Raw genomic sequence first — 13,245 nt, forward strand, 5'->3', positions numbered from 1 at the left:
TAAACTATCCCATTCAAAACACCAAGAGCAGAAACTCATTGTAAAATTTCCAGATGGAGGTTCACAATGCATCTTGGCAAATTAAAGGCTCTGAAGAGAGCTGTGGCGAGAAACCTGTTTACTATGGTTTGACACAGCTTTTCTTAAACTTATTGGACTAGAGAAACATGTCCGCCATGACCAAGGCGTCACACGTTGAGAGTACTCCTGGCCTTTTGACAGTGGTCGTCACATATCAGATGCTAGTTCTTGATCAGTCATGAATAAATGTCTTTGTACCACTGTGGCTGAAACAGATCTGGGCACAGGGAGTGGCAGTGGATGATGTAGTAAGCACCTTATGGTAAACATGGGTGCTTTATAGTAAGCACCACTAAGTTCTCAACATTTGGTAGCGCGTCTCACAAAACAGCTCAGATTTTATATTAACTCATTTCTTGAACTGATTGTATGTTTATACCATTGAAAATTCAGACGATACAAAAATGTATACAGTGAAAAGTCTACTCCTGTCAGCCACACAAATTTATTCTCTGGAAGGAAACAATATTATTAGTTTCTTATTAAATTCTTCGGGAGAGAATTTATGTGTACGCAAGCACATGTGTTCAAGTATTTTTGAGAACTCTTTTACATACAAATGATAGTATACTAAAGGTACTGCTTTTTTGACAAAAATTTTTTTGGCCCTAATGAAACATTTGGAAGCCATTCAGTATGCACATATAAACACATTTATGTTTTCTCTTTCTTGCCCTTTTCTTTCTTCCCCTATTTCCCTCCTTTCTTTTCTTCCTCCTTTTATGGATGTCTATTGATGGACATTTCGACTTTACTATTTTTCCTATTATAAACAATATTGCAACCAATAACTTGTACATATGTCAATTTTTATATGCTTGAGTATATCTGTAAAATAAATTCTTCCAAGTAAAAGTGCTGAGTAAAAGTAGGAATCTTCATAATTTTCATAGGTATTACTAAACTGTACTTGAGGAAATAGCAATTGACATTTTCATCAATTTATGATATTGCCTGGTCCCCATAATCACATACAGTGTGTTAACAAAATTTTTGATCTTTGCTAATCTGATAGTAAAATATTATATCTCCAAATAGTCTTAATGTTTCTCCCGTTATAAGCCAGGTTGAGTATCTTTAATTTATTTATTTTTTTTGGATTTTGGGAAACAATATAATAAAATTGGAAATAAACATCAAAATTTTAAGTATAAACAACAGATTACAAAACATTTATATTCTGTATGAGCCCGATTTTGTTTAAGTACACATACACACATTTTAAAAATGTTAATAAAAGCTGTCTTTGGCTTGAAGGATAATGAGTTTTAATTTTCATCTCTATACTTTTTTGCATTTTATAAGCTTTAATTTTTTGAATCATTCTTATTTCATTTTCTATCACTGCCATTTTCTGTCATATTCTTTGTTAATGTTTAGATTTAGTAATTAATCTTACTGATCTGCATGAGCTCTTTATATACTAGCAAAATTAGTCTTTTTCTGGGATGTGAGCAGCAAATACTATTTCTCAGTTTTTAATTTGTCTATGACTTGGCTTGTGGTAGTTTTTGCCAGGTAGTAGCTTTTTATTTTATGTAATCAAATTTAATAAACTATTTTATGCTTGCTTTTTTCCTTTATCATATTTAGAATGGTCTTCCCCAAACCCCAAATTTGAAATCTTCAAGATTTCTACTAGTACTTCATAAAGTTTTTTACATTGTCTTTGATCCATTTGGAATTTGTCCTGGTTTAAGATGTGAAAGATGCATCTAAATTTATCTTTTTCCAGGTAGCTATCTAGTTCTTCCAGTACCATTTATTGATCAATCCATCATTTCTTACTGATTTGCAGTACCATTTATATACTAAATTCTCATATTTCTAGACATCCTATTAGATTTCGTTGGCTATTTATTGTCCAATGTCACATCATTTTGATTATGTCAAGCTTCATAACACGCTTGTCATCTCACGAAGTTAATCCTCTCCCTTTTCTTTTTAGTTTTCAGAATGTTTCTGGCTTTTCTTGCTTTATGTCTGCAAATAATGTTTATAATCAGCTTGTTTAGAAAATCTCTGGCATGTGTGTCAAAATACGTCAAGTATTGATTTATTTATGGAAAATTATTAATAAATTATTAATAAATGCACAATTAATTAACAAAATGTTATTTATTTATGACATTGACTTTTTCTTCTCAACAATATGATGGATAGCCTTTCTTTCTACTTGTTCAGTTCTTCTGTTTGGTACCTCAGAGGCATTTTAAAGTAGTCTTCATATAGGTCTTGCTTGTTTTTTGTTAACATTATTGTATTTTATCTTTTTTTACTCTTTATAAGGATTTCTCCCTTCTATATTTCATGCTCTTACTGTTTGTAATAATTTTTCTATTTCTTTTAAGTTCCCATATTTATGCTATCATATCATCTGCACATAATAATACTTCTAACTTTTATCTTCCAATTTTTAAAACTACTTTTGTTTCTCTTTTCCAATTAGTTTCTAGGAACTATATTAATTAATAGGGTAAAGTTGAACATCTTTGTCTTTTTCCTTAATTTAATAGAAAAATAATGTTTCCTCCTTAGGAATGATGCTGGCTATTAGGGTGAAGATAGATGTATCTTATTACGGCAATTTAAATTAAAAAATAATTAAAATGGATGTTGAATTTTCTCATTTTAAAAAAATATTTATGAAAATTATTACGTGATTTTTCTCCTTAGTGTTGTTAATATGGTAAGTTACATTGATATATTTTCTAATGCTAAGCCATCTTTATTTTTATGCAATAAACTTGTTTTTTGGTTTCTTTGTTGAATTTTATTTAGTATTTTTGTATAAATATTGGTAGTGAGGTTGCTTTGTAGTTTTCTCGGAGACAGTTTTTGTTATGTTTTGATAATTATATTCACTTTATGAAACAAATTTGGAAGCTTTCCTTAATTTTTATGCTGTGAACAATGTACATAGCCTTGAAATTATCTACTTTTTAAAAGTCTGTGGAATTTCTTTGTGAAAACATTTGATCCTGGCAATTTTTGGGTTGTGGCTCTTGACAATATCTCTAGTTCAACTGAATGATTATTCTATTTGGATTTTGTTTTGTACCTCTCGGAGTCAATTTTAGTAAATTACATTTTTCTAGTAACACCTATCTTATTTAGGTTTTCAGACTCTTACACAGAGTTGAACAAGATAGTTTCCTAGGAGTATTGTAATTTCTCCAAACTGTTGTAATTTTTCCTTTATTTCTTATTTTGTGTATTTTATGATTTTTGTCTTTCTCAATTATATAAGCAAATACTACTAATTTTATGTTTTTTTTCAGTGAGCCAATTCTTATTTTTTAATTCTCTCTTTTCTGATCTTGAATTTTATGAAATTAATATTTAATGAATTGTGTTTTCCTTAGATTTATTTTGTAATTCTCCTTCTAAATTCTTGGTTTGGGTTTATGATTTTTAAAATTATTTTTTCTTTAAACCTTATTTACTCACACAGACCCTTCCTGGTTAGGTTGATGACCGCCGCCGCCGCCGCCACCACCGCCGCCGCCGCCGCCGCCGCCACCACCGCCACCGCCACCACAGCTTGTTTATCCCGTTTTATTTCCGTGCTTTCCCACTAAAACAGATCTGTGATGACAAGAGCCCAGTTTATTTCGCTCAATACCGTATACCAAGCACTTAGAGTAGTGCCTGCCATACTGGTGTTCATCAATAATTGTTAAATGGACAAAGTAACTTTCATACAAATATAGAGAGTATATATATATATATATATAGTATATGGAGAGAGGAGTATATATATAAGTATATATACAGTAGCATATATATATATAACATAATAGAAATAAAGGACAAATTGATTAATTGAATGAGGGGTGTGGGCAGAGTGAAAACAGACGCATAGATGGTTCCCAGAATTCTAGCTTCGTCAATGGAAAATATTGCAGTGCTATTTAATATTAGGAAGTTGGAGAAAACCGGAGGAGGATTGTATTTGGGGAGAAAAACTAAGAATCCAGTTTTGAATGTGCTACTTTTAAGATGCTCTTGCCTACAGGTTTCAATACAGTTTTTAGATTGTAACAGATTTTTAAAAATTAATTTTAAATTTTGCAGTCAGCTTCTTAATGCTGACGTTGAAGGGCCACCAAATATTTTAGGAAAGGCTCAATCACGAAAGAAAGAAAACACACACAAAAAGGAACTTATGGGAAGGAGAAATGTAGAGGGAAGAGAAAAATAGTTACCGTATTTCTGATTACTTTCAGCATAGAAGGGCACTCTTTCTATTGAAATATTAAGGATGTAGAAGAAAATCGATGGTTTTGTAGATTTGTTAACGAGAAGATGATGAAATGTCCTTCTAATGACTTTTATCAAGGAATGTTCAGGCAACTTCATCAGTGGAAGATAAAACAGAGAGGAGAGGGGTTGGAGGTTTCAGGACTAAGGAAAAGATAGGAGGGCGTCATTTTGGGCAGTTAATGAGTGACTTCTCACACGATAGAAATGCCCACTGATTTTACTTATTTGAGACTGAGCACGTAAACCTGTAGGAACATAAATCCATACTCTGAAGTATTTCATAACTAGGCTGCTGAGAAGGAAACGTACAGGTGAGATAGTGGATTTCATCTAGATGTGGAATCTGCCACAGCATGGCAATGCAGGGCGGAGGAGCCAGGAAATCAGAGTGTTTTATCATTCATTTATGTAAAAAATTGTGTTAGGGAAAATTCAAACATACTTTGAAATAGAGAACGCCCTTGACCTTTTTTGAAAGAAACCACCCACGTATGACTAACCTAAACCTTTCTACTCTTCACTCCTTTGCCTTCTGCCAAATGATCTTAACGCCAATCTCAGACATAATCTCACTCCATCTGTAATTACCGGAAGTATAGGGGTGCGGGTATAATGCTTAACCAGTTATCCACACTGGATATGAAGGGAAGTCAAGAGAGAGACAGAGAATATAGATATGCCAATGGATCGAAAGCCCATGACCTTTGCCTGGCAGCCTTTGTGTGAATGAATAAAATAGAAAATAAGAGATAGTGAGATGTTTAATTCATGATTTGGGGGGGTTTGCATTTTTTTATAAAAACAAACATAGTGAGAAGCTCGATCAACTAATTAAGCTACGTAATTCTCTCCCTCAAACCTTTCCTATTTACCTAGTTCTCTTATAAAAAAAATCAATATAAAGTTTTTAAAAATTTGAAATTAATGCATATATATTCTAAATAGTTCAAACAATACAGAAAAGTGGAAAATGTAGCGTAAATATTTCATTTACCCCAGTTGCCCAATGCCACTATTCAGAAGTCTTCTATTAATCATTTTTGGTACGTCCTTCCAGAAATTTTATAGATATATGTATGTACACAAGAAAATGTATATTTCCTAAAAGAATATAAAAGAATATAAATGGAATTATAAAATATCTCCTCGCTTTTTGTACTTAACAACCTATTGGAAATATTTTCATTTTAGGACACATGTATCTGTCTCACTTTTAAAATGTTTATGCAATATTCCATTTCAGATATATAAGTCCCCTCATTAATGAATAATGCTGCAATGAAGATCTTCCTGTACATATTTTCACGTATGTGTGTAAGTCTGACCATACCTTGTCTATGGGACAAATCCTTAGTAATTTTTAGATTAAAGGGTGTTTTATGTACTGTCAATTTTGATAGATATTTCCTATCATTCAGGTTATGTCTTTGGAGAATGGAGACAAACTGCATTTCCAGCTTCTTGAATAAAAGGCATGTGGATGGGGTAGGAGAAAAGTTGCCAGGAGCTTAAAGTGCAAAGTCTTCCTTTATTTTGGTGGCTGTATCCACTCTGGCTGCATCTCAGAATCACCCCGGGAACTTAAAAACTTGTCCAAGTTCCAACTCCAGAAATTCTGACTTAGTCAATCTAGAGTCAAGACTGGACATTGGGATTTCCAAAACCCTCCAAATGAGCTTCTCATTTGGAGCCAGTGGCTAGAATCACTGCTTTATATAGAGCAAGGGAGGTAGACATAGAAGGATCAGGTAAAAAGAAGGATCAGGTGAAAAAAAAAAAATTAAACATCACTAAAATTATGCCTATGAAGCAAACAAGCGAAATGGAGGTCAAGCTCCTACACAAAAAAGCAGCACCGGGTGAAAGGGGCCGATCAGGTTTGGGGAAGGAAGCGGGTGGGAAAGAGAAGGCTCAGTGGGGAAAGGCAGAGCCGGTCGGGCTGGCTCTGTGCTGGTCTCGTGGTGTCCATCATGGAGTTTACTCTTTTAGGTAAAGATGGACTTGGTGTTGAAGCCGCTTCCAGGCCCTTCTCAGGCCAGGATTGCCCAAGATCAGTAGCACTGAGTGGCCAGCAGGGTAGGCAGCCATGATGGTTTTGCACAATATATTCCAGTAACTGTTGGCGTCAAAGATGTTGGACATGGACAGAAACAGAGCAACCGCGTTGAAGATGTAGAGAATGAGAAAGTAGCTGATAGTCTTGATGGCCCCCATGTGAGCTTCCATGCTGGGGTCCCCGGAGCCGGTGGCCTTGCTCTCCATGTGTAGCGTGTGTCTCCTGAGAGAGATGATCAGCAGGGTGGCCGCCACGATGAACACGGTCAGAGGAATGAAGACCCCCAGGTTGTAGAGAAGAGCCAGGTTGGCCACGTTGGTCTCAGTGAAGTATTTTTTCTTAGTGGAGTTGGATGAGGCGCCAGGAAATGAGTCGTTACAGTGTATAGTGTAGATGCCTTTCCAGAAGAGACTGCTGTAGCCCAAGGAAATGAATATCGATAGCCATAGAAGCCAGGGCATCAGCTTAGCAATTCTCCACTTCAGCTTGAGGAAAAGTGGGTGGGAGAGGTTGGCAATCTTCACAAAGTAGAAGAAACTGAGGCAGGCAGCAAACCAGAGGCTACAATAATTTAAGAACATGGAACTTACTTTGAATGTATTATATAAAACACCTTTATTATAAAGGCGTGGTAATTTTGAGCTGCAGGTAATATCTAGCATCATGAAGCTTTGAAGAGCTATTCTGGATACGCTCAGGAAAAACAGGATCCTGCCACTTGTAGAAACTGCCTTATTCTGAATCCATTCTGCTGCATTTACAGCCATAATGAACCCATTTGCAGCAATACCAATAACGCATTCAGTGCCTATAATTGTGAAAGTTAAGATGACGCGGAATGATGACAACTCATTTTCTGGGGGACTGCAGGTTTTGGTCATCCTGAATCCTTACTCCTCTTTGGTGTCTGGAGGAAAGTGTCTCTCCAGCATTTGATGGGCCGGTCCTTGATAGCTCCCACTATTCATGTCACAGGAGGAAGCAGTTGATGCAGTGTTTCCAAATTCACTCCATTTGTTTATCTCAGAATTCTTAGCTCTAAATCTGGAGATGCAAATGATGGAGGGATTTGGTTTCTAGACCTCTCCCACACGCCTTCGGACATGTTGGTGTTAGTTTAATCACGGGACCCAGGGAGGGACTTGGGCAGAGACTGCTTTGTAGACTGCTAACATGGTTTCAGAGTTGTGTTCTTTACTAGCTCCGGTCAACTCACACATTTGCCCACCAAGTCACCATTTAACTTAGTTCCACTTCTGACTTCAGAGAACTCATTAAAAATAAAAATAACTTCAAAGATATATGTATCCTATGGCTCTTATGATGTGCTAGACAGACACTGTTCAAACACTTGATATTTATTACCACATTTAAGTCTCACAATAACCCTGTGAAGAATGTACTTTTATTATCACCATTTTGCAGATGAGGAAACTGAGAATAAGTAACTTGCCCAAAGTCATACTCCTAGAGGTCGACGGAGCTGGGATTCAAACCCAAGCCAGCTGGCCCCAGACTCCATGTGCTTACCCACTGTGATATAGTTTCCAGACCTCTAGACGCTTTTGCGCATGTTAACGGCCAAATGCGGGGCTGCCTTGACTGTCACATTTTTCTGATAGTCTTTTATAGTGTCTTCACTATTTAAGGGAAGAATACTTGAGTTAAAAAAGAAAAATAGTTTTTCACCTATGAAACGTCCTTTTCTGCTCACACAGAACACTATACTTCTGACACTTCTGGTCACCAAGTGGGTTTTTTATTCCCCACACCAAGCAATTCTGGGTGTCTTACAATTTAATTCAGTTACAACACTATCTACCTAGAAATAGCATCAGATCCCATAGGTTAAGGGCTCAGTCTCATGAGGCTGCTCCTCCCCCCGCCCCCATGCCAGATACCAACTGCAAGTCCCGGTTGCCACCTGTGCTTCGCAGCCATCAACTATAAATCAGAGGTTTTCACGACTCCCTGCTGAAGTTTGATTAATTTGCTAGAGTGGCTCGCAGAACTCAAGAAAACAATTTACTTACATTTTCCTGTTTATTAATAAAAGATATGATAAAGGATACAGGCGAATATCCAGATGGAGGAGATGCCTGGGGGTACGTGTGTGGGAGGGGAGCCACTCTGCCAGCACCTCTGCCGCTCACCAACACCGAAGCTCTCTGAGCCCAGTCCTTTTGTGTTCTTATGGAGGCTTCTGCACATGGGCACCATTGATTAAATCATTGGCCTTTGGTGGTTGAACTCAATCTCTAGCCCCTTCCCCCTCCCCTGAGGTGGCGGGTGGGTAGGGTGTAGGGCTGAAAGCTCAAACCCTCTAATCACATGGTCCATTCTTCTGGCAGCCAGCCCCCATCCTGAGGTGCTGTCCAAAAGTCATCTCATTAACATAACAAAAGACGTCTTTTATCTCTCTTCACTTAAGAAATTCCAAGGGTTTTAGGAGCTCATGCTAGAAACAAGGACAAAACCACATATATGTTTTTAAAGTTACAAATCACAGTATCACAATAATAAAGCAAGAAGGTACTAATTTTTAGGAGGTAGACCTTGTTTGCAAAATAAATTACTTGAGAGATAATAAATTTCTTTAGTTATATATAAATGATTACACACACAAACACACATTTGCCTTCAATTTAAACAAAATACTAGGAAAGTAAGTGTTGAAGGAAAAGTTTCTTCATTCTTTTACAAGGTAGGCTAATCAATATTAGGGTAAAAACAACCCTCCAAGCCACCCGATCTGTTTAGGAATACTAAAACCAAAAGAGATGAAGAAATGAATCACTTTTATCTTGGGGGAGTTGTTTCTGATTTTAAAGTGTAAGCATGGAGCACTTGATGATAAATAGACTTCTTAATTCAAAGTAAACTAACTTTTATGTATGTATATAACTCTAATGATAATGATGCAATTCTAACGTGAAGGTCGGTGGGTAGGAACGCGGACTCTGGGGCCAGCTGGCTTGGGTTTGGATCTCAGCTCCGTCAACCGCGAGGTGTATGACTGGCCAAGTTATTTACTCTCAGTTTCTTCATCTGCACAATAGAGATGTCTCTGAAAATCTTTATAATATTTGGTTTTCCCTTTAAAACAAAGAGAAAACCCATGAAGGCTTTCTGGCCTAATTAACTGTTTACATAAGTTATTATTAATCCTAAAAATAAAAAAGCCAAAGTGAGAGACAACAAACGTGTATTTGAGATCAAAGAACAGCTTTTTGGGAAGCATCGATTCAGGCAGAAACCCAAATACTGTTCCAATTATGGGGTGAAGGCAAGGAGCTTTATGAGAAAGGGAAGAGGAATAATTACATAAATTCCTCTTGGTGTTAATAACTCGAGGGAGGAATTTCTAAAGGTGCAAATAAGCTAGTTATTTTGTAGCTGCCCACGCGGTGCTACTTCTAGAGGATGCTGGCAATCATCCGCCTTGTGGTCAGGCCTGCTTTCCAGTTAGCTTTTCTGTCGTTTGGAAGACAGTGTTGGCGTGGCTCAGTCCGGAGGTTATTTTGCCCAGTTCAAGCATTCCGAAGCTTTGAGGAATAAGACGTGCGAGGCAGTTCCTCTGGAATGGCCTTTCTAGCTCTGTTATAAGATGGCTCCATTTATGTCCTCTTTTCACATTATGACTGTCACCATCTCGTCTTTCAATCTGCGGATAGTAACCGCTACCCTCTGGTCGTTTCCACCTTCCCGTACGTGTAGACCTGGAGGACCTCAGGACTTCCCATTGGGTTTTAGAGAGGCTTTTTCTTGTCACTGGCTCTCCCTTCCTTCTGCTCAGCCTGGCTTGTAAGAGTGAAGGGAATTGGGACATGGTCCCTTAGGGTCGGAGGCCTTTCTCCTCGTTTGTTTTGCTCGTCACTGCAACCCATTGCCAGCGCCTAGCATAGACCTCACCCCCAGGAGGCGGCACACAGATGCTTGCTGGTAAACGAATGGCCCTACCGATGATGCCCGGTGCGGCGAAGTTCTTTATAGTGGAGGGATGCGGAGACATGGCGGTTCCACTCCCCGCACAGCTTGGACTTCTGCAGGCCCAAGTCCAGTGTGGGAGCCTGGACAGTGCGGCTGAACGAGAGCACAGCTGTTCTTTGAAAAATGTTGTGAGAGAAACGCTGGTGGGGGACAGAGCACAGAGGAAGGGGTCCCAGGGCTGGAAGGACCCCAGGCGTAGGCTGGGCTTCACAGTGCTGGGGTGCTGCAAAGAGGCAGTGGGCAGGAACAGGGGCTGCGGACACCCTCAGAGACGTTGCAGGAGAGGCTCTGTTTGTCACAGCTTATGGCGGAGTTACTTCCTGCGATGGAAGAAGGGTATTGTGCTGGAGACTCCAGGAGGCAGTCAGAAGCAGGGTGAAGTCACCTTCTTAGGTGAAGAGATGATCGCTTGAAGTAGAACTGGTGGACCAGTATCTGAACAGCATATCCCGGATGTAGTTAAGTGTACTTCTAACCAAGGAAACTCATGAAGAAGGCTCTCAGCCAATTAGAATAGAGAGAGTGCCTTAAACAAGTCCAGTTTGTATGGTTACATTTTTAACTGATTTTGAAATAGTTTTGACACAGAGATGTATTGTAAAGGCAGTACAGACGATTTATATATACCCTTCGCCCGGCTTTCCCTAATGTTCACAGACCTATGAACTGTGCTTTTGATGTTATAGTGAAAAACTCTTTACCAGACCCAAGACCGCAAAATTTTTTTCCTATGTTTTCTTTGAGAAGTTTTATAATTTTACCTTTTATATTTAGTTTGATTTAACTTTTGTATAAGTTGTAAAGAATGTTTCAAAGGTGGGTTTTTTTTTTTTTTGGTGTTTGTTTGTTTTGCAGTTTTTCCAGAAACATTCGTTGACAGAAATATTCTTTCTTCATTGAATTACCTTAATATCCTTGGCAAAAATCAGTCTCTGTATTTGTGTAGGTCTCTACTTCTTAACTGTCTCCACTGTTTCATCGATCTGTGTGCCTAGCCTTTTGTGAATAACACACTGTACTAATTATTGTAACTATAATAAGTCTTGAAGTAGGATAGCGCAAACCCTCCAAATTTGTTCAGTTGTTTTGCTGCGAATGGAGGTTCTCGAAAAAACATTTGAACAGATTCTTTTCTGCAGTAACTACTATGGTATTTCAAGGGAGCATTTTCTCTGTGATTTCTCTTTCTTGCTATAGACACTGCCACATCTTTCATTCCTCTTGAAGTAAAAAGCAAATGGGCCTGCCTTCCTTTCCTTCCTTCTTTCCTTCCTCCTTTCCTCCCTCCCTCCCTTCTTCCCTCCTACTCTCTTTCTTTTACTTTTCTCTTTTCTTCCTTCCATCAGACCAAATCCAGATACAAATGATAACCTAGACTGAATATTGCAAGATTATCAAGGGTTACGTTCCATGTTTATTACACTCTAGAGAGCCCCATGGTATAAAAATATGTGACCTAGCTGCATTATTTTTTCCCGTATCAAGGTAACTGTTTACAAAATTACTGACTGAGATAAGCTGTACCAGGAACAAAGAGAGGATGATTTATGGCACCTATACTGAATGCTAATCTTGGCCTCATTTGGCCAGGGCCTTCTACTAGTAAACTTGATCAGTAAACATACAGGCTGACTCAATCAGAAACCTGCTTAATGTACTGCCATTAACAGGAAATGCCCTTTACAACTGTAATATCTATAAACGTTAGTCTTTCGAGTTTGCTGAGAGTAAGATCCCTATGTTTCATTTCTGTATCCCAAATATCTGACATATAATATATGCGCAAAAAAATGTATTAATATGTGCATGTTTTACCTATTAAAAATTCTTAAAGAGTAAATCATAAAGGAAATTATGAAATATTTAGAAGCACATGACAATAGAAGTACTACACGTCAGGTTTTACAGGGTTCATGAAACATAGTATTTAGCAGTAAATGTATATACGTCTTAATTTTTTAAAAATTAGAAAAATTGAAAATTAGTTTCTTAGATGTTCAACTCAAGAAACTAAAAAAAGCAACAAAACTCAAGGAGGGTGGAAAATTATATTAAAGATAAATGAAGAAATTAATGCTACAGAAATCAAAGGAACAATTGAGGATAAACAAAATCCAGACTGAATCTTCAGGGTTGGCAAGGGGAGGATATCTAGTAAAACAAACAAACCTCCAATTATAAAACAATGAGAAGAGACATAGTCAATATTTGAGAAAAAATGAATGCAATAACTTTAGATATAGTAGACATCTACTCCAAACTCAGATGTGTAATTTTATACCAAAGAAAGTTGAAAACTTACACATAGTAGTTTTTCTAGACAAACAGTAAATAATTAGAATTATCTTGAGAAAAATTGACAAACTAATTAACCAAGGAACTATTTTCAACATTGAATTCGTAATAATGTCTCCTTATCCCTATTCATCCCATCTCTTCACAAAAAAAAAAAAGAAAATTTACCAAATCTTTAAGGAAAATATAATTCTTATTTTAAATGAAATCTCTGCAATAAAAAATAATCTCTGAAAAAAAGTTTCAGAGGTTCGAAGGACAGAGAAAACTACTCAACTCACTTTATGAAGTAATTATAATCTGTCTTAAATAATGAGAGTACAAAGAAAGTTAAGAATAAATCTCACTAAAGTACATAGATACAAAAATCTAAACAGAATATCAACAAATTAAATTCATCAGTATATATATTTTAATATATTATGATTCTAGCACTTTTTTCCCCTCAATATTTGTTTTCTTCTATATCCAATGTAATAGAATTTTTACATAATTACCTACAAAGGGGTTGCATTTTCAAGCCTTCTTTTGCAGGTAAACGTTGCAATATGACTAAC

At 37.0% G+C, this 13,245-nt stretch overlaps 1 protein-coding gene across 1 annotated transcript; it reads right to left on the reverse strand.

The window, feature by feature from the left end:
* Window positions 1-6,324: 6,324 nt before the first annotated feature.
* Window positions 6,325-7,335, reverse strand: TAS2R39 (taste 2 receptor member 39). Its single transcript, XM_039860541.1, is given in 1 exon segment — window positions 6,325-7,335. A coding segment is annotated over 1 exon segment (1,011 nt).
* Between the last annotated feature and the right edge of the window lie 5,910 nt (window positions 7,336-13,245).

Source organism: Pteropus medius, unplaced genomic scaffold, assembly GCF_902729225.1.
Source record: "Pteropus medius unplaced genomic scaffold, Ma_sr-lr_union100, whole genome shotgun sequence".
NCBI classification, from domain to species: Eukaryota; Metazoa; Chordata; class Mammalia; order Chiroptera; family Pteropodidae; genus Pteropus; species Pteropus medius.